Source organism: Elephantulus edwardii, unplaced genomic scaffold (genome assembly GCF_000299155.1).
Source record: "Elephantulus edwardii isolate Elephantulus edwardi_28Jun2011 unplaced genomic scaffold, EleEdw1.0 scaffold00002, whole genome shotgun sequence".
Lineage (NCBI taxonomy): Eukaryota > Metazoa > Chordata > Mammalia > Macroscelidea > Macroscelididae > Elephantulus > Elephantulus edwardii.
The window spans coordinates 26,608,927-26,630,054 of NW_006399752.1; the positions used below are offsets into that span (position 1 = coordinate 26,608,927).

Sequence of the window (21,128 nt, forward strand, 5' to 3'; positions counted from 1 at the left end):
TTCCTTTGTGTAGGCCCAGTTTGCTTAAGAAGGCCAAAATTACAAGGAGAACTAAAAGGGAGAACATAATCACTTGAGTTGGAGTTTGACTAGGGGTTGCTCCCCTCACTTAATTTTACTTAGAGAGAATTTATTTGCATCCTGGTCATAAATCTTAACAAGGAAGTTTGAAGAAAAATCAATATTTAATTAATTTTTAGGAGCAGAATTTTACTACATTCTCCTAGTTGCTCTCACAAGCTAATGACCCTCAGTGAGGTGGTTAATGAAGAGTTAAGTATTGACAAATTTCCATGTTTTGTTTTTGAAGGAGAGGGAGGGGAACATTATCAGAGGGACAGATGGAAAAGAATGCCTTTTATTGTGTGAGATAAAATCTGTGAAATAAGAGAAAAATACCTAACGTACCATTTTTAAAAGAATAAACCCCAATATTGGCAAAGGAAGAGCAGGTGGACCTCAAAGCTCCAACCTTTGGCAATAATACTTACCTGACTCATGGAGATGGTATTGTTTGGGTTTTTAAAAAAATTTTTTTATATGAACATTTACAATATTTTGGATTTCCACTCATTCATTGTTGCATTTTTCTCCCTGCCTACCCTTTCTCCCCGCCCCCCGTTAGCTCTTCTCTTTGAAAAGTAAAAAAAAATTCCTTCATTGATAAATAATGCCCACCCCCGCCCCGGCCCAAGTATGCTCCACTATGCAACCTTCATTCTGGACTCTTGTCATAATGATAATATCCAATCATATATCACTATTAAACTGTTCTTTTCCCTCATCTGTTTCAATGCAGTATACATAATTTATCCAATTTTTCTCAGTCTTACTCTAACCCTGATGTCAGTCCCATTCTACAACAGTGGCACTTTGCACTATTTGTCCCTTTGTGGCTGAGGTATTTCACTCAGCATAATGTTTTCCAGGTTTACCCATTTTGAATAATATTTCACGAGTTCCTTGTTTTTCAATGCTGTGTAGTATTCCATTGTGTGAATATACCGGAGCTTCTGTGTCCATTCATTTGTTGATGGACACTTAGGTTGTTTCCAACTCTTTGCTATTGTGAACAAAGCCACAATAAATATGGGTGTGCATATATCTGCCTAGGTGGCAGTTATGGTTTCTTTAGGGTTATTCCAGTAGAGGAATTACTGAGTCAAATGGTATTTGTATTTGCAACTTTTTGAGAAAGCATCATACAGCCTTCCATAGTGGCTGCACCATTTTACACTCCCACCAACAGTGAATAAGGATTCAAGTTTCTCTGCAACCTCACCAGCATTTGTTGTTTGCTGCTTTGTTAAATTTTGCTATTCTTACTGGGGTGAGATGATATATTGTAGTTGTTTTTATTTGCATCTCTCTAAGAGCTAGGGATTTTGAGCATTTCTTCATGTATTTGTTGGCTATCTGAATGTGTTCTTTTGTGAAATGTTTGTTCATATCCTATGCCCATTTTTTAATTGGGTTATTTATCTTTATCTTGTTGTGGTGCTCAAGTATTTTATAAATTTTAAATATAAGTTCCTTATCTGACATGTCATTACTAGATATTTTTTAAATTTTTTTAATTGATTTTAATGAAATTTACAAAGACTTTGGATTTCCATTCGTTCATTGTTGCACTTTTCTCCCTGCCCACCCCTTCCCCGCAGTACACTCTTCTCTTTGAAAAGTAAAAGAAAAGTTCCCCTATTGTTTTACAGTCGCTCTCCCCAGGTCTGCTCCACTATACAGCCTTCATTCTGGACTCCTGTCATGACAAAAATACCTAATCACCTTTTAAACCGTTTTCTCCCTCATCTGTTTCAGTGCAGTATACACTATTCAACCCATCGTTCTCAGTCTCCCCCAAGCCCAAGGTCAGTCCTGTTTTACAACAGTGGCACCATGCAGTATTTGTCATTTTCTGACTGAAATATTTCACTCAGCATAATGTCCTCCAGGGTCACCCATTTTAAATAATATTGTATGAGTTCCTTGTTTTTCAATGCAGCATTGTATTCCATTGTGGGAATATACCACAGCTTCTCTATCCATTTGTTTCTTGATGGACACTTAGGTTGTTTCCAACTCCTTGCTATTGTGAACAAAGCCGCGATAAACATGGGTGTGCATCCTGCTTAGCTTCTGAGATCAGATGAGATAGGCCTTCTAGGTGATTTTTGTACAGGTGGATTACACTTTGGGAAATACTACAAGAGAGGCTAGAATTAGAATTTGATGGTGCTAGAACAGACTGTGTAGATCACAAGTTGTGGCTAACTTTGAGAAGAATGGGAATTCCAGAACACTTGATTGTGCTCATGTGAAATCTATACTTGGACCAGGAAGGAGGCAGTCATCAGAAAAGAGCAAGGAAACACTGCGGGTTCAAATTTAGGAAAAGAGAGCATTGGGAATGTGTCCTGTCTCCATACCTTTCAGATCTATATTCAGAACCAATCATTCAGGAGGCTGAGCTTTATGAGAAGGAATGTGGCATCAGGATTGGAGGAAGACTCATCAACAACCATGCAGATGACACAACCACACTTACCGAAATGGAAAAGGACCTGAAGCATTTGCTGTAGAAGGTCAAGGACTGTAGTCTTCAACATGCATTGAAACTTAATATCAAGAAGACAAAGATTCTCACCACTGGCCCAGTTGGCAGCACCATGATGGATGAAGAAGAGACTGAAGTTGTAAACAGTTTCAGCTTGTTTGGCCCCACAATCAACACTCTTGGCACCAGCAAAAATCAAAAGACCAGGAAATCTAAAGATGAATTGCAATGGGGGAGTTTGCTGTCAGGGCTCTCTCCAGAGTGCTGAGGAACAATGATGTCAGTCTAGAGACTAAGTTGTGCCTGATAAAGGCCATGGTTTTTACAATTATTTGCTATGCATTAGAGAGCTGACATTGGCTAAGGATAACAGCAGAAGATGTAATACCTTTGAGTTGTGGTTCTGGAGAAGACTATTAAATATACCATGGACCACCAAGGGAATCAATAGGTCTATCTCTGAGAAGGTGAAACCAAGTTATTCTTTGGAGACAAAGATTTTGAAGCTCTGTCTCACATACATGTGGACAGAAGAGATCAGTCCTTGGAAAAGGATATCATGCTTGGAAAGGCGGAGGGACAGTGCAGGAGAGGAAGATCCCGGATGAGATGGAGTGACACAATAATTGAGGCAATAGGTTTCAGTGTGTCAGTGAGACTAGCTTAGGGTAGGACAGGGTTCAGAGCTGTTGTACACAGGGCCACTATGAATTGCAGGCTTTTTAACGGCACATAACAACAAGATGGAACTAAAGAGGAATCTGTGCATGTCCATGTTTTGGACCACTAGAACGGAGGTGCTTAGAGAGAAGTGCAAATAAAAAGTAGCAAATGGGAATCAGCACTTTAATAAAAATATCCCAGGAAGCTGCCCTACAGCAAATGGCTCAGGAGTTGAGGCCAGGTATGCTTTGGAGTTCCTCAGAACAGCCCTGGCTTAGGGGACTGCCTGCTGCAGGTTAAGCCATGGAACATAATTGCTGCCAATAACAAAGAAGCTGGTGTCTAAGGTCCAATGGAGATGGGTGTGGTTCAGTGTAGAATTCTCACCCTCCAAGAAAAGACCTAGGCTCAGTTCTCAGCCAGTGTTTCTCATATGCAGCCACCACTCTTGTGTCAGTGGAGGCTTTTGTGTTTTTAAGAAGCTTGAACAGATAACAGCAGAATTTTCATTAAGACGGACTGGGAAGAAAGGCCTGGTCTGATCTTCAACTGATCTTGGGGATGGCAATATACATACCCTTGACCATGAGGTTGCCCTGAGTTTATGATAAAATCAACACTAGACTTAAAGTCTACAAAGCACAATAACCTATCCAGTAGTAAAAACAAGGCCAGTGAATAAGTTCTGACTAATTAGATTAGTATCTTCTCCTCCCTTGGATGGGTGGAGGGTGGGAATTAGGAAGTGAGCAGGCAGAAGTATGATTTCCATTTATCTGTGGGAGAAGAGTAGATGAGTACAAATTAACATGTTGAGGGCCCGGTAAATAAATGCATTCTGCTCTGGTTGTTTGAGGAAAATATTTCATTTAATTCTCTATTATGGTTTGTCCCCCTCCCCCACCCTCCTTTGCAACAGCAGTTAAGGATGGAGAAATAGAAAGATACTGAGTTGACAGGGTAAGAATGAACAATTAGGGTTTTAAGCTTTCCTGTGTAAATGCCCACATTCACAGCTGATTGTGAGAATGTATTTGTTAGGATTTGGGCAAGACTAGGATGTTTTCCTAAGGAAAAAAATGAATTAATAAATTTTTTATTGTGTTTCTCATTTCAATTATTGGACATTTCCGTTTTACTGTCTTTTTTTTTAATCACCTTTTTGTTTTTCAATTGTTTTACTTGTTTCTTTTCTCTCTCTTTCTGTGCCTTCCCTTAGTTCATTATTTGGTTATACTTAGATAACACTTCTAGGGAGCTCTGCTAGAGTAGTTTTTAGGGAGTTGCACTGCTAAGCCACAGATGGTATCTCTCTGGTAGTCTGAATCCACCAGTGCTGCTGCAGGAGAAAGACGGAAAATCTACTCCCTTGCAATGTACAGCCTCCTAAAAACTCAAACAGATTTGTCCTGGAAAGGGTTAAACCGGGTGGCTCCTTGGAGGCAAGGATTCTGAGGCTCGGTCTAACATACTTTGGACATGTTGTGAGGAGAGACCGGTCCTTAGAGAGGGACATCATGTTTGGGAGGGTGGAGGGACGGCGCAGGAGAAGAAGGCCCTCTATGAGGTGGATTGATTCAGTGACTGGGATAATTGGAATGGGAGTGTCAGAGACAGTGCGACTGGCACAGGACAGAGCGGAGTTTAGGGTTGTTGTACATAGGGTCGCTATGAGTCGCAAGCGACTCGACGGCACATAACAGCAAACAACAACAAAGGTCACTATGAGTTGATTTCAACTTAATGACAACGACTGAATGAGTGAGATATGAACTTCATCAATATCCTTTAGTGCTTAGTGGTTTTGCCAACACTACTTTCTACAAGAAACTCTTTGATTAACTGAGTCTTCATCCTTTGCGTCATTTCCTTTCTGACTCTGTGAGAACTTCAGCTTCCTCCCTCTTTGGTTTAAGTAAAATTTGAAAATTCTAGATGTACCTTTTCAACTTTCACTTTCTCCTAAACATGCCAGAGTGTGTACTGTGGTCAGTCTTTCCACAGTGGACACCGCCACTCAAGACTTGATCCCATGCACTGACCAACCTGTTCATCAGGACATGCGGCACCCTCTCTGCATTCCTACCTTCCTTTTGTTGTTTCTACCATCATGTTTTCCCACAGCTAACCCCCACCCAGTGGACTCCCTTTAGAGCCAGGTATCGGCTTCCAATTTTCCCTCAGGTTGTTTTCCTTATTCTATGGGGGCTGCTTATATCCGAGCTGGCATTCAGAGGAAGCACAGATTTTCTCCTATTTTAGGAGAATACTGGCTGGCTCTCCCCAGGAAGACCTTATATAGATGGCTTGTTGGTTTCAGAGTCCCCATGGTGCTGTGGTGGTTTGGGGAGCAGTCTCTACCTAGGTGTCCCACCTCCTGCCTCCTCTGTAGGGAACTTTCTTAAGAGCTTGTATCTGTCCAGCTGCCATGTAGTTACCAACTGGGGGAGGAATAGTTACACTCCCAATGCACGCCCAGAACTGTTCTGTTGCTGTTGGACTCCACTACAGGCCCCTTCTGCAGCAACTCCCAGCGGACTTGCAGGAGGGGCTTTCACATGCCAGTAAGCCCCCACAGAGGTCTGCCATGTTGTGGTCAGAGCCTTCTCCGTCGCATGCTGACTGTGCCTGCTCCTTAGTATGTAGTGGCTTCAGCCAGTAGTCTTCAACACCAGCCTGAAGGAGGAGCAAACAGACTTAAGCTGACTCCTGGGAAGTTCTGGCCCCTTTGTTTTGGAGTTTCTGAGCCACAGAAGGCTTTATTGCACTGGCCTGCCATAACAATTGGCAGTAGGCTTGCAGCCAACACATCCAGGTTGATGAGATGCTGGAACACTCCAAATGAGCCCCCAGAGAAGGCTGTCTCATTGCTATCACGGCCCGCTCCTGTAGCATGTTGTCTGTGGGTGTGTTCTCCACTCAAGATGCCTGCTTCCTGGTACACAGCTGCCTCAGACAGTTCTCAGTGCCAGCCAGAGAGGGAGCAAACAGACTCACAGGGAATCCCTGAGAGGTCTACCCCGTTGGTTTCAAAGGCACAAGCTATGAAGTATACAGGGTGGCAGGCATAGTTTTGACCTTGAGCACAGACTCAACAGCAAGGGCCTTCTGTAGCAATTCAGTTAGTTTATAGGCAACAGTGTACTGGGTGAGAACAGTGCCAGCTACTCCTGACCCCCAGAAAGATCGACCTTGTTGATCTGAGTGCAGAAACTTGGTGTTGTATCTCTTTGTACAGATAGGAGATATGGTGGTTAGGGAAACAGGGTATTTTTCTAGGGTCACTTTTCTGTTCACAGCAGTCAGCGTCCTGGGTGACAGGCAGGGCTGAGGATTTTTCGTTAGTTGATTCTTTACCATCTACTTCATTATTGTTCTCTGAATGGAGCCCCTCAAAGCCAAGCACCATTTCCTTGTTCTTTCTTTTTTCTTTGGAGGTGGGGCCTGTTACATATGATCAGAATGGCAGCTTGGTTACACCACCACCTTCCAAGCATCCCTCAAAGAGAACTCAATATTATATTTACCAAGAAACGTTATGATCATGAACCTCAGAACATCTTTTGTGTCTGGAGTATTCTGTTGTCTGTGACGTTATACAGACCTTTGTGAATATTCTGTTGTCTGTGATGCTATAGACCTTTGTGAAGCATTCTGATAATCATGTGATTTTTGAAGATTTGTTCAGCTGCTAACTGAAAAGTCAGCACTTTGAACCCGTCAGCCACCAGCTGAAGAAAGATATGTCAGAGGCGTAAAGATCACCACCTTGGATGCCTTGCAGAGCAGCTCTACTCTTTCCTGTAGAGTCCCTGTGATTTGGAGTCAACTTGATGACAGTCAGTTGGTATTGTTGACTTACTGTAGCTGGTGAGGAAAATACCCTGGCAACTGAACTTGTTTTCTTTCATTCCATAGCCTTGGCTGTGCAAAATGTTGCTGTTAGATGCCATTGAGTCACTTCTAACTCCCGGGGACACTATCTATGATAGAACAAAACACTACCTGGTCCTGAGCCACGCTCACAATAGCTGTGTTTGAGTCTGCTGTTGCAGCTACTAGTCAATCCATTTCATTGAGGGTGTGTCTTTCCCTCCCCTTGTCCTGTGTGTTATTAAGCATCATGTGCTTCTCCAGGCCTCTCCTGATAACATTCGTAAAGTATATGAGACAAGGTCTACACATCCTCACATCTACAGAGCAATCTGGCTGCATATCTTCCTAGACAGATTTGTTTATTCCTCATTAGTCCACGAGGTATTTAATATTCCTTCCCAACAACATAATCCAAAGGCATCAGTCCTTCTTTGGTCCTCTATGTTCACAGTCAAGCATCTGAAATAACTGAAAAGACTATGGCTTAGGTCAGGTGCTCCCGAGTTCTCAAAGTGACATTTTTGCCTTTTACTTTTTTTCGTCTTTGCCTTTTAATAAAGAGATCCTTTGCAGATTTCTGCACAGCAATATATTGTCTAATTTTTTGACTGCTGCTTCTGTGAGTACTATTTGTGGATCCAAGAAAAATTAAATTCTTGATAATTTGAATATTTTTCCATTTCCATGATGTTTTTTACTTGTCCATTTATGTGTGTTTTGGTTTTCTTTAAATTGAGGTAGTTTTGTGCCATCAAGTTACCTGCAACTCATTACAACCTTATGTACAATAATAACTCTGAAGTCTGCCCTGTCCTGAGCCAGTCTCACTGTCTCTCACATACCTTCCCCCATTGCCACAGTTACTGTGTGAATCTATCTCATCATGGGTCTTTCTCTCTTGCACTGTCCCTCTACCCTTCCAGGCATGATAACACTCTTCAAGGACTGGACCCTCCTGGCCACATGCTCAAAGTATGTGGGATAGAGTTTCACAATCCTGACCTCTTAAGAGCAGCTTGGCTTTGCTTTCTCCAGGATAGACTTGTTTGTTCTTTTGGGAATCCGTAATATGTTCAATACTCTTCTCCAGCACCACAACTGCTTCCAACCCTCTTTGCTTTCAACAAAGTTATGTCATCTGCATATGTTAATGAGATGTTAATTAGTCTTCCTCTAGTCCTGATGGTTAATTCTTCCTTAGTAGTCCAGCTTCTTGAGTCATTTGCTCAGTTTACAGACTTACATTTGATGGAAAAGGACAGCCCTGATGCACACCTTTCCTGATTTTAAACCATGCTCTGGCCCCTTGTTCTTTGTGGACAACTGCTTTTTGGTCTATATGTGTAAGTTCCACATGAACAAAATGATGTGTTCTGGCATTCCTAGTCTTTGCAATGTTATCCATAGTTTGTTATTCACACAATTGAATGTTTTGAATAGTAAGTAAAATATAGGCAAATATCTTTCTGGTATGCGCTGCTTTCGACCAAGAACCACCTGATGTGAGGAATTACTTTCCTCACTCTCTCCCTTCTTCTGAATCCAGCTTGACTTTCAGCAATTCCATGTTAATGTACCACTGAAACCATTTTTTTAAATTCAGGAAAGTTTACTTGAATGTGGTAGTAATGATATTGCTTGTTATTTCCCACCTTCTACCAGGTCACCTTTCTTTGGAATGGGTACAAGTAGGGTCTGTTGGAGTCAGTTGGCCAGGTAGCTGCTTTCCAAGTTTCTTGCCATAAAAAAGTGAGCACTTTTAGTACTTCATGTATTAGATAAGACATTTCAGTTGGTATTTGGTCCAATTTCCAGTCCCTTGTTTTTGGTCAATGCCTGTAGGGCTGCTTGGATTTCTTTGTTTAATACCACTAGTTCTTGGTCAAATGAAATGGTCCTTATCTTATTCTGTGTGGAAAATTGAGGCATATCAATATCTGTAATTTAATTGAGTTAGAGATCATTTTACCAGCAGAAAAAGTAACTATATATATATATATATATATATATATTTCCCCATTAATAATTGGTTGTCACTTCAATTTGGCCCTTGGTGGCAGACAATTAGCAGTCCATATGAAGGTATAAGAAATATTGATGAGTTTTGCCATGTGGGAAATTACGTTGGTGAAAGGCAGCTTCCAGTTATATACTATCAGGTCAGCTATCCCAGAGGTTATAGATCACAAATTAAGATTCTTTAATGCTATGGTTTATTGAATAATTTTGAAATGCTTAGTGATTAACCAGGGGAAGGATTAGGCTGGGGTACAGGAGGGGTTGAAGGATCACACTACACGTAATCTGAGTTACATTTATTCATAGATTTATGCACTCTCTTCTTTCCTGCCTCTTTTCTGTCTCTCTGGGTACAAAACAGATCCCTTCTTGCTGGGGAGCCAGGTAACTCTTTTCTGAGTTTCTTGGCATAGATGAGTGAGTACATCCAGGGCTCCCACTGTTGAATACCTCAATTTGTATTTTGTTAATTCTTGGAGCTTTGTTTTCTGCCAGTGCCTTAAGTGGATGTCTTCCTTCAGTACGATCAGCTTTTGATCAAATGCTACCTTCTGAAATGGTTAAGCATCAACCAGAGCTTGTTGCTTTAGTGACTCTGTATCCTTCAATCTTCTTTTGGTTCTCCTGCATCACTCAGTATTTTGCCCACAGAAACATTCACTATTGCGACTCAAGGCTGTAATATTTTTTTTCTTTCTTCAGTTCTTTCAGCTTAAGAACCGCTGAGTGTGTAAATCGTACCTGTCTTCATATAAGGCAGAATCCTTTGCCAAGTTTATTTGCTTAATGTGCAGTTCAATTACAGACTTGCTTCTGTTTGACTTAGATATATATTTCCTTTGGCTTTCCTTTCTAATTTTGTTGAATGAGTGAAGAGAAGTGTTTTGGGTAACTGAAGAGGGACTTCCTTCCTGGAGTTTGTGACTTTCTTCTAAGCATGAAAAGGGTTAGCATTTATCTTGGTTATAACAGAGATACCTTAAGTGGAAAGCTTTAACAAAAAGAAATGTATTCTCTTATAGTTTAGGATGCTACAAATCCAAATTCAGCATGATAGTTCTAGAAAGAGCTCTGGTGGCCTTTGTTGTTCTTAGGTGCCGTCAGGTTGACGACGACTCATAGTGATCCACGAACAACAGATCTGAACCTATCCTGCACATCCTCACCATCTCTGACATGCCCAAGACCCTTGTGGGAGCCATGGTGTCAGACCTCCTCCATTAGGGTCTTCCTCCCTTTCTTTGACCCTCTATCTTTTCTACCATTATGTCTCTAAAGACTGGCTCCTCCTGAAAATATGTCCAAAGTAAGTGAGATGAAATTTCACCATCTTTGCCTCTAAGGAACATCCTGGTTGCATTTCCTTCCAGATAAATGTGTTCTTCTAGCAGTCCATGGTATATTCAATACTTTTTGTCAACACCACAATTCAAAGGCATAGGTTTTACTTCTGTCATTCTTAACAGACAGAAGAGGAAAGGAATTCCAAGCATAGGGAATGGTGCTGGCAATCAGAGGCCTTGGTATTTTATGGAAGATGTGAGAGACAATCATAAGTCTCATAATCTCAGGAATAAATACAGCCATGAGCACACAACTGTCTAAATAGAGGAAATGGGACATGGAGGTCCAGGGCCATGAGTGACTCTCTGAAAGGGCCAGAGAAAGTAAGAGTAGCCTAGCTTCTCACCACCCCAGAGCAGAAAGCAGATAAAGAGCCTGTCGCCCAGCCCCGTGGTGCCTTTAGAGTCCCATCAACAGCCAGAGGTTCTTTTATTCATTGTTAACTCACAGACTCACAGTTACAGTGTTTATTAGGGAAAGAAGTTGGAGAGTAAGGGAGGCAAAACATATCACAGTTTCACCCAAACTAAATTGAGATTTTATTCCAGCAGTTCCAACAACTCCTCCACAACTCTTCAGTTAGTCCAGGCTCTGGATTCAATTCAGCAAGCAGCTTTTCCTTCCATCATGAAAGGCAAGGACCACAAAAATCTAACTGTGGCCAGCACAAATGCAAGAAGCCTTAGGTCACAGCTTGCCACAGTTTCTCCACAACAATGGCGTTCTCTCCACCATGAGGATCTTCCTTGCTTCAAGTGTGGCTGCTCTGAGTCCTGTTGTCCAGTAGGAAAAGCACTCTTTATATTGCTGCTTCAGCTGTTGATGATTAACAAGACCATGATGATTTCTAAGACCATGTGTCTGCAGTTAAGGTAGTTGGAGACCAGAGGGGATAACTAATGGTTTAAAAAAGCCAACTTTTAGGCTAACACCACAACATTTCGTGACACAAAACTGTCTATCACTTAGGCTGATAAGTTGAGATCACTAAAGTTGAGAAGGGGATGTCTTACCCCAGGTAAACAGCTAGTCAGTGATCAAAAGACATTAAAATGAGACTGAGTAAGATGGGTTCAATAATGTATACTGCACTGAAACAGAGGAGGGAGAGAACCGTTTAAAAGAGAGATATAACTGGGTATTTCTGTCATCACAGGAGACTAGAGCGAGGGCTACATGGTGGAGGGGACCTGGGGGAGGGTTTGTAAAACAATGAAAGAATCTTTTCTTTTACTTTTCCATAATTTTTGGACTCATGTACTTATAACTTGTTAGTCAAATTTGTGTCTTCTAGGTTGCAACACCCCCATGATACATCTTCAAGGATATGAACATGTACAGCCAAGCACAATCAATAAGAGTGCATCTAAATTCCAAAATCAATCTCCATAATAGTCTATGTGTTTCCTACTGCCAAAGGGGCCCTTTAGAGTAGTGAGAGAAGATCTTCACCCTGAAACCCACAGCATCCCTTTTCAGCAGGAAGTAGCTAAGAGAATACGCCATCCCCTTTTCCTTATGACTCAGTGTGAAGTCTCTCTCAGGGAGGAGTGATAGGGAGTGGCAAAGGACACACTGACAAAGAAGATTAATCAGAACTGGCTTTGACAAGCACTGTGGCATTTGGACAAGAACAAACTGGGAGGAGGGTAGAGAGAATAATGCAACAATGAATGAGTGGAAGCCCAAAATCTCTGTAAATGTTTATGAAAATTAGTAAAATATAATTATAGAAAAAAAAAGACATTAAAATGCCGTCTCTGCCAAGAACAGAGACAAAGTCTTCCTGGCACTTCCTCTCCTTCCATCTTTACTCCTAATTTGTTCTCTCTTTCATGCCCTGTCCACATGACTATTACTGTTGTGTATCTTCGAGTCACCTGCAACTCATAGTGACCCTATTTATTATAACTGAATTGTTCTCTATCTTGGGCTAATCTCATTGTCTCAAACACATCTATCCTCATTACTCCACTCATAATGGCAATCCATCTTATCCAGGGTCGTCTTCTCCTGCACTGTTCCTCCAGCCTTCTAAGCATTATATCTTTCTCCAAGGACTGATCCCTCTTGGCAATAGGCCCAAAGTATGTGAAACAGAGCTTCAGAATTCCTTCTTCCAAAGGGAAGCTTGGTTTCATCCTCTCCCAGACAAACTTGTTTGTTCTCTTGGCAGTCTAGGGTATGTTCAGTTACTCCTCTCTGGCACTACAACTCAAAAGCTTTGATTCATCATCTATCATCCTTAGTCATTGTCTAGCTCTCTGATGCATAGCAAATAATTGCAAAGAACATGGCTTAGATCAAGTGCAACTTAGTCTCTAGACTGATATTGTTGCTCTTCAAACTCTAGAGAGATCCCTGACAACCATATTTTCCCAGTGCAATTCATCTTTTGATTTCCTAACTGTTGGTGCCAAGAACATGGAACCAACAACCTCAATCTCTGTTGTAATTGTCAACAATCTCAATCTCTTCATCTATCACGATGCTGCAAATTGGCCCAGAAGCGAGAATCTTTGTTTTTTTTTATGTTGAGTTTCAATCCATATTGAAGGAGAGAATCTTTGTGTTTTTTTTTTTATGTTGAGTCTCAATCCATATTGAAGACTTCAGTCCTTGGCCTTCTGCAGCACATGCCTCAGGTCCTCTTCAATTTCAGCAAGTAAGGTTGTGTTATATACATAATGTAGGTTGTTGATGAGTCTTCCTCCCATCCTGATGCCAGATTCCGCCTCATAAAGTCCAGCCTCCTGAATGATCTGTTCTGCATACAGATTGAAAAGGTATGGAGATAGGATAGATCCTGGAGTAAACCTTTCCTGATTTTGAACCATGAAGTGTTTCCTTGCTCTGTCTGAGGCTGCTTCCTCATCCAAGTATAGATTCCACATGAGTACAAACAGGTGTCCTGGGATTCCCAATCTTCTTAAGGTTAGCCACAATTTATTATGGTTCATACACTCAAATGCCTTTGCATACTTAATGAAATACAGATAGATATTCCTCTGGTACTCTCTGCTTTTGCTAAGTTCCATCATTATAGCACATGACTATAGAGAAAACTGTAACAACCCAGTCAATTTACTAATGAGTTGATTCTGACTCATAGTGACCCCATGTATATCAGACTAGAACTGTTTTCTGTAAGGATTTTAATGGCTGATTTTCAGAAGTAGAGCATCAGACTTTTTTTTCTTTAGGTGCCTCTGCATGGACTCAGACTGCCAAACTTTAAATTAGCAGCCAAATACATTAACCGCATGTATCGCTCCTAAGTCAGCAGCTCTTAACTTCCTTCCAATCCTGGTCATGGTTTTCATAGGTCACTGACAACTTGGTATCTGAACTTGCTCTGAATGTTTTATAGCAATAGTATGTGCTCCCTGGGGAGGAGAGTTGTTAGTAATGGAGAAGGTTATAGCTCTGCCATTACGGTTTGCAGGGACTGGGAAACAGAAAGTTTCTGTTTGCCATTTATCATCCAGCACTTTAAATTATTCACATTGATTTCCAATCCTTTCAGATTGCATGTGATCACATGAGTGCAGACAGTGTGGCTACCGGCTTCAGTCCTGCGAAGAAGCCCTGGTCGGTCTGTCTTGATGACAAGTTTGGCTTAGCTCGTCAAATACGAAGCAAGCAGTGTCGCCTCTACTCTTTGGGGTAAGTACATCTTATAGCAGAGAAAAACAAAAACGGTTGTGCAAGTCCAGGCCTTTTCAGCAACACAAAGTTATGAATGGGAATCTTAGGTACCAGGGGAAATGCTTTATCTCTGGCCACCATTACGGATCTGTTTCGTTCTGTAACTGCAGGCACCTGCAGATTCACCACGGTCTCCTGGGCCAGGGTAACTTTGCCTCACATTCTGCTGTTAGTTAAGTTACAGCTTCAGTTTTCAGCACAAAGTTAATCCTTTTGGTGCTGCCTATAATTTCCAACTAGAATTATTACAAAGAGGGAGCTCTGGTGGCCTATTGGTAAGAAGCTGTGCTGTAATCCCAAAGGCACTCAGTTCAAATTCACCATCAGCTCTGCAGGAGAAAGATGGACAGTCTTCTCCCATGTGATTTACTGCTTTTGAAAACTCAGTAGAGAGTCAATTATGGGTCATTTCCGACTCCATGGTACACAACAGCAACATTGAAAGAGATGCATTAATGAATGCATCTAAAAAGTAAACAGCAAGTATATTAGATATTTTCTGTACAGTCATGATGAGTGGTGAGAGGCTGTGGTGGACTTGTGTCTTCTCTGTGTGATAGTTTGAGATTCCCAGCCAGTGCACCTCATAGGCACCTCCGTCAGTGGTGGTTTGCATGTTCTTGTGATGTTGACTGGGTTTCAGATGAGTTTCCAGACTAAGATGGACCAGGAGTAAAGATCTGAGATCAAGAAAGATTTTGACTGCTTGTTAAAGTCAGTCACTGAAAACCTTGCGAATCACAATGGTCCAGTCATAACTGATTATGGGATGCCACAGACCTGGTAGCATTTCATCCCATTGTGCAAGGAGGTTGTCATGAGCTGGAGGTTGATTTGAGAGCATCCATTTGTGGCCAGAAGGGACCTTCTCCAAGGACATCATGCTTGGAAGGATAGAGGGACAGTATAGGAGAGGAAGACCCTGGATTGACATGGTAACTGAAACAGTGGGGTTAGGTATGTCAGAGTCAGACTAGCTCAGGATAGGGCAGGGGTCAGGGTTCATTATACATAAGGTCATTATGATTCACAGGTGGCTCGATGGTGCATAACAACAACAACAACATGATTCACAACCAAGACAAAGATCTGTTGGATTTTTATGTTTTGTGCCCAAGGCAAGACTGTATCACTCACTCATTGCTGTCAAGTGGCGACCAACTCATAGCTGCCTTCCACTGAGTTTCTAAGGATGTATTTTTTCCCCCTAAGGATGTAATTTGTGCAGATTTACCATCTTTCTCCCTTAGAACAGCTGGTGGATTCTAGTATCACTCACTCATTGCTGTCAAGTGGCGACCAACTCATAGCTGCCTTCCATTGAGTTTCTAAGGATGTAATTTTTTCCCCCTAAGGATGTAATTTGTGCAGATTTACCATCTTTCTCCCTTAGAACAGCTGGTGGATTCTAGCCATCTCTCTTTGGATTGGCAGTGCAACTCTTTTTTGCCCATCAGTTGTTGTTGTTGTTAGGTGCTGTTGAGGCTAATACAACTCACAGTGACGTTATGAACAAAAGATCTGAACCCTGTTCTATCCTGCACCATCCTCACACTTCCTGACACACAAGATCCCATTGCTGCAGTCACAGTGTCAATCTACCTGGTTGAGGGTCTTCCTCTTCTTTGCCAACTTTCCACCCTTCCCAGCATCATGTCCCTTTCCAAGGGATAGCCCCTCCTAGCAATATGTCCAAAGTATGTGAGGCAAAGTCTCATCATTCTTTTCTCCAAAGAGCACTCCAGCTGTACCCTGTTCAAGACATATCTATTTGTTCTTTTGGCCATCTATGGGGTGTTCAGTGCTCTTCTCCAATATTACAGATCAAAGGCATAAATTATTCTTCTGTCATCCTTATTCACTGTCCAGCTCTCAGATGCATAACAAGTGATCAGAAAGACTATGGCCAGAACCAGATGCACCTTAGTCCCCAAACTGACATCATTACTCCTCAATTCTTTGGAAAGGCCCCTAATGGCAGATATCCCCAGTGCAATGCATCTCCTTACTTCCTGACTGCTCCTACCAAAGGATCCAAGCAAGATGAAGCTATTGATCATTTCAATCACCTCTCAATCCACCCATGGTGTTGCCTATTGATCCAGTGGTAAGAGTCTGTCTTCTTGACATTGAGATGGAATCCACACTGAAGACCACATTCCTTGATCTTCTGTAAGAAGTGCTTCAAGTTCTTCTCACTTTCAGCAAGCAAGGTGGTATAATTTGCATAATCCAGGTTATTGATGAGTCTCCCTCCAACCTTGATGCTATACTCTTTTTCATATAGTTCAGCTTCTCAGAGTTCCCCTTAACTGTCTATATTGTTGTTGTGGTGTACTCTCAAGTCAGAACCTACGTATAGCTGACCATCCAACAGGTTTTCAGAGGCAGTTAAAACATGTGGAAGGAGATTGTCCATCCTACTGCGAAGCAGCTTGCGGATTTGAACCACACGCCCTTGGGATGGCAGCACAGCTTCTTGCCACTAGGCCATCAGAGTTCCCTTAACTCTCTATAGTTTTATATTTAAAAAAGGTTTAAAAAAAAGAAATTTTAGGAGAACTGTGTGATTTTGTCAAATTTTAGAGGAGGTAAGGAATGACACTTTTTCTGAATCCAAAGGTTTTAGAGAATTATTTGCAAAAGAATATGGATAAACCAATGGGAATGGTATGTCACCAAATATACTAACGCTGTTGTTGTCATGTGCCTTTGAGCCGGTATTGGTTCACAGCTGACTATCCAGTGGGTTTTCAGAGGCTGTAAATGACATGGAAGGAGACGGCCCATCTTTCTTCCACAGAGCAGCTGGTGGGTTTGGACCACCTACCTTTGGGTGGCAGCACAACTCCTTATCTACTAGGCTACAAGATCTTCCTAATATATAAACATTCACATATAAACATTTAGAGATGAAATATGTCTCATTTTAAAAAAACCAAGCAGGAGAGAATTCTTTTTGTTTGGAACACCATAGACTCCTTGTGAACTCTGTGTGACAGGTTCTTAGGTCAGAGCCCTGAAGACTATACATACAGCAAAGCAACCCCCAATGCTTGTTACATGCTTGATCCTCACCTGTAGAGTTCTTCACTTCTTTGTCTCACGTTCAGACAATCAGAATCCTATGTAGTGGGTCTAGGGACAGATCTTTTGCCTTCCTAAAAATATCAGTGAATTGTTGTTGTTGTTAAGTGCCGTCAAGTCACAGGCAACTCATAGCAACCCTATGAAGGAGAGTCCTCGATGTTATTAGTGAATAGAGCATCATAATTCCTGCTAAACTATAACAACTATGATTTCTTAGTTATCATGGAATTAAAAAAAAACAAAACAAACCTGAATCAAGAGGTTTAAATAAGAGTTAAAAGATAATAGGAGCATTCTTACATGACTAAATGAAGAGCAATGGTGGTGTATTGGTGGAGCTTGGCACATAGTAGTTCCGCAATACAAATTAGCTGCATAAGTAACTGCTTGGGGGGAAAGATATGGGAGGGAAGCTGGCTGTGCTGTGGTTTCTTCGTGGAGTCTGTGAAGTGGAAAATGAGATGCTCAGCTACTTGATTAGAACAGAGCTCTTTTTTTGGAAGTCCACCAGCTACGCTTTAAGATTGTAGGAAGAATGGGAAGTTATGACAGCAGAGTTTATTTCATCTCATATTAAAAATGTATGAAAGTAGGTCATAAAAAATAATTGCATAGTACCACATGCAAATTGGAGATCTCAGCTTGGTCTTATTTTCCTGCTTCAAACTGCTTTTATGCTTTACTTAATACTTTACACCCTGGAATAATTTCATTTAAAGCATATTACTGAGTAAAATGAAACTGGGAAATTTGTTTTCAGGGAAATTTTTCAATTCTTTTTTTGCTTTCCCTGCATTTCCGTGTCAATAGATAAGAGAGTTCTGCTTTGAGATTTCAGATTATTATGTGTGAGAAGATGGTTTCTTGTTTTCACTTAAGTGATCACCATTCAAAATAAGGCTTATAAAAGGCAGATAAGAGCAGCTTAATTCTACTAGGAAAAGAGATAAATAGATTATATAGGGGCTAATGTTTGACTCAAAACATTAAAATGCTTAATTGACAACTGCGGACTTTGTGTGTCACTTGCACCATTATTTAGGATTGGGCATGTAAACAAATGCCCATCCTTCTCAGATTGCCTGTCAGGGGCAAGTAGATAGTTGGCTGACTACATCACTGTTGGAGACAGAGGAGGACTCAGCTGAAAATGATGGCTCTGAAATGAAGAGCAAGATCAGGAAACATGGGCCCTGGATTCCCAGCATATGGGAGTGTTGAGACACTTGCAAAATAGGTGGGAGGGGCAAGGAGCAGGTTAGTTGTTTGTGTACCACCACACTGGAAACTGGGCTCCAATCTCAGACTATGGCAGGCATCAAGACAATGCCATCACTGTGCCAAGTAAATGTCATGCAAACCGATGGTAGAAGCAGCTGCAACTGAAGGTAGTTAGGAGTGAAGTGTCAGAGACACATGGACTCAGAAGAAAAAGGCTGGTGCTATACTATCTGATCTGTTTCATCTCCTTCCCACCCCCAACAACTAAAGTAGGCATCAATTCAACAGTCTCTCTTATGTCTGACATTTCTTTAGTGGGAGTAAAAGCTTTCTTTGTGCCTAGTTAATGTAGAATAGTGTGCACTCCGTGGGAAGTTCATTTGAAACTTAAATCTGTCAGATCTTTTTCAATTTTGAAATGAGATAGGTAGATTAATTAAGATAGGGGAAGGTACTGAAAAACAGGTATATAATATGGAGAGAAAGGAAGAGGGAATAAAATAATAGGAGATACTTTTCTTCAGGACTAGCCTCTTCTCATAACATGGCCCAGGTATCAAAGTATTGCCATCCTCACGTCTTAGGGGAACTTTGCCTATACTTATTCCAGAACAAATGTGTTCATTCTTCTGGAAGTTCTTAGTATGTTCAGAATCCTTCATTAGCATCATAATTCAAAGGCATTGAATCTTCTTTAATCTTTCTTTTTCACTGTCAAGCATTCAGATGCATTAGAAGTGACTGGAAATATCATGTCTTGGGCCAAGGATACTTTAGTCTTCAAAGGTATGCCTTTGCTTTTTAACACTCTCGATATCTTTTGTCATAAGGTTGTCTAATGCAATGTGTCATTTAAACCCTTCATTGCTGCTTCTATGGATGTTGATTGTGGATCTAAGTAAGATGAAATCCTTGAGAATTTAAATAATTTCTCTCTTTCTCATGATGCTACTTATTGGTCCAGATGTGAAGATTGTTGTTAATATTGAGAGGGACTTGATACTGAAGGCTGTAGTCTTTAACTTTCATCAGTAAGTCAGTCCAGATCTCTTTGCTTTTAGTGAGCAAGTTATGTTATCTGCATATGGTTGGTTGTTAATGAGTCATCCTTAAATCCTGAAGCTGTGTTCTTAATATAGTTTCATTTCTTGCATCTTTTGCTCGGCATACTTCCAGAATAAATATGGCAAAAAGAATGTTTTCGTGGTTCACACTTTTCCCATTTTAAAACCAAATCTTAAAACTTTTTTCTCTTTAAATGACTGTTTCTTGGTCTATGTTCAGATTCTTCATGAGCACAATTAAGTGTCGGAAATTCCCATGTTTTACAATGTTATCCGTATTTGTTGAGGTTCGCACAGTTGAATGTTTTTGCTCAGTAAAACAAAGTATGCATCTTTCTGGTATTCTTTCCTTTAAGCTAAGATCCATTTAACATCAGCAGTGATATTCCTCATTCCACATCCTTTTCTAAATGTCGCTTGAATTTCTGGCATTTACTTACTTGTCAAAGTACTGCTGCAACTGTTTTTTAGTTATGTTCAGCAAAATTTTGTGTGTGATGCTAAAGGGGTTATGTGATGATTTCCGTGTTCTGTTGGATCACCTACTCTGGAATGAACACAAATATGTCTCTCTTCCAGATCGTTCAACACATAACTACAAAGATTACTAACTAGGAAATTAGCCCTGTCTATTGTTTGGCTCCTTGGAGTCAAAGGTTGTGAAGCTCCATCTCACATACTTTGGGCATGTGGCCAGGCAGGTCCAGTCCTTGGAGAAGGTTATCATGCTTGGAAGGGTAGAGAGACAGCACAAGAGATGAAGACCCAGGATGAGATGGATTGACACAGTAACTGAGGTAATGAAGGTAGGTTTGTTGGAGGCACTGAGACTGGCTCAGGATTGGGCAAAGTTCAGAGCTATTGTACACAGGATCATAATGAGCTACAGACAAACTGATGGCACATAACAACAACAACAACAACAATATTTTTGGGGTGAGTCTTGGGTCATGGGATTGTGTTTTATTCCAGGTTTGAAGAGTAACTAAGAGCTATAGTCTCAGGGGTTCCACCAATCTCTACTGGACCAGGAAGCTTGGCTTTTTAAAAAAACTTTTTAGTCTTGTTGCACAGTTCCTCCACTTTGTATAGGATCTTCTACTGTGATCTTTCTTAGAGTGATAATCATTGGTATCCGGGCACCCTCTTGTTCTTCTGGTCTCAGAGTCATAAAGTTGAGGTTCATTTGGTTAATTAATCTTTTAGACTAATTATTTCTATACACCTTTACTTTTCTTCTATCTTCATTCTAGACAGATAGAGACCAATAGTTGGATCTTAGATGGCTTTTTATAAGTTTTGAAGACCTCAGATGCTACTCATCGAAGTGAAATGTAGGATATTATATTTGCATACAATATTATGTCAATTGACCTGATGTCCTCCAAGACTATGGTCCCTATGCCCTATATTATATTTTTTCAAGATAAGAATCTAGTTGATATTTAAATCATCTATATGTAATATCCTTCTTCCTTTAGCTTTGGCTTCTCGGTGCTCTAATGCAATACTCAGAGTCTCATCTGACATCCATCTTGGTCTTTTCTTCTTCTTTAGCCTTTGTAATGATCTTTTGCATTCTTCATGGA

General features: G+C 40.9%; 1 protein-coding gene across 1 annotated transcript in view; it reads left to right on the top strand.

Annotated features, from left to right (window-relative positions):
• The window catches only part of METTL24 (methyltransferase like 24), a 201,550-nt gene that overhangs the window by 66,039 nt on the left and 114,383 nt on the right, over positions 1–21,128 (top strand). The window contains exon 3 of the mRNA XM_006879042.1: positions 13,983–14,122. Within this exon, the coding sequence (XP_006879104.1) occupies positions 13,983–14,122 (140 nt within the window). The remainder of the gene's footprint in view (positions 1–13,982; positions 14,123–21,128) is intronic.